Raw genomic sequence first — 309 nt, forward strand, 5'->3', positions numbered from 1 at the left:
CCCCCGCACCCGAGCCCAGCGCCCCGCTGACACCGCCACTAGCCAGGCATGTTCCCGCTGCCCCAGTGGCACTGACAGCCCCCCCCTGGAGACATTCCTGGGGGAGATCTTGGAGGACATGGTGCGGGGCTGCCACCCACAGTCATGTGGCAGCGATGGGGTGATGCCCTGCACCTCCAACAAAGCAAGTTGGCACCTGATGCTCCTGAAGACAGGTCGTGGTGCTGGGGGTCTGCTCTCTGGGGCCTGGGGCCCTGTGGGGCCCTGTGCAGGCAGCACAGACTGAGATGGGGGTGGCCTGGCAGGGGG

At 67.6% G+C, this 309-nt stretch overlaps 1 protein-coding gene across 1 annotated transcript in view; it reads right to left on the reverse strand.

Moving 5' to 3' along the window:
- The window catches only part of SOWAHB (sosondowah ankyrin repeat domain family member B), a 19927-nt gene that overhangs the window by 351 nt on the left and 19267 nt on the right, over positions 1–309 (reverse strand). The window contains exon 2 of the mRNA XM_035896952.1: positions 1–298. This exon is cut by the window's left edge and continues 351 nt beyond it. Coding sequence (XP_035752845.1) covers positions 1–298 — 298 coding nt within the window. The remainder of the gene's footprint in view (positions 299–309) is intronic.

Source organism: Egretta garzetta, unplaced genomic scaffold (genome assembly GCF_000687185.1).
Source record: "Egretta garzetta isolate BGI_Z169 unplaced genomic scaffold, ASM68718v1 scaffold77, whole genome shotgun sequence".
NCBI classification, from domain to species: Eukaryota; Metazoa; Chordata; class Aves; order Pelecaniformes; family Ardeidae; genus Egretta; species Egretta garzetta.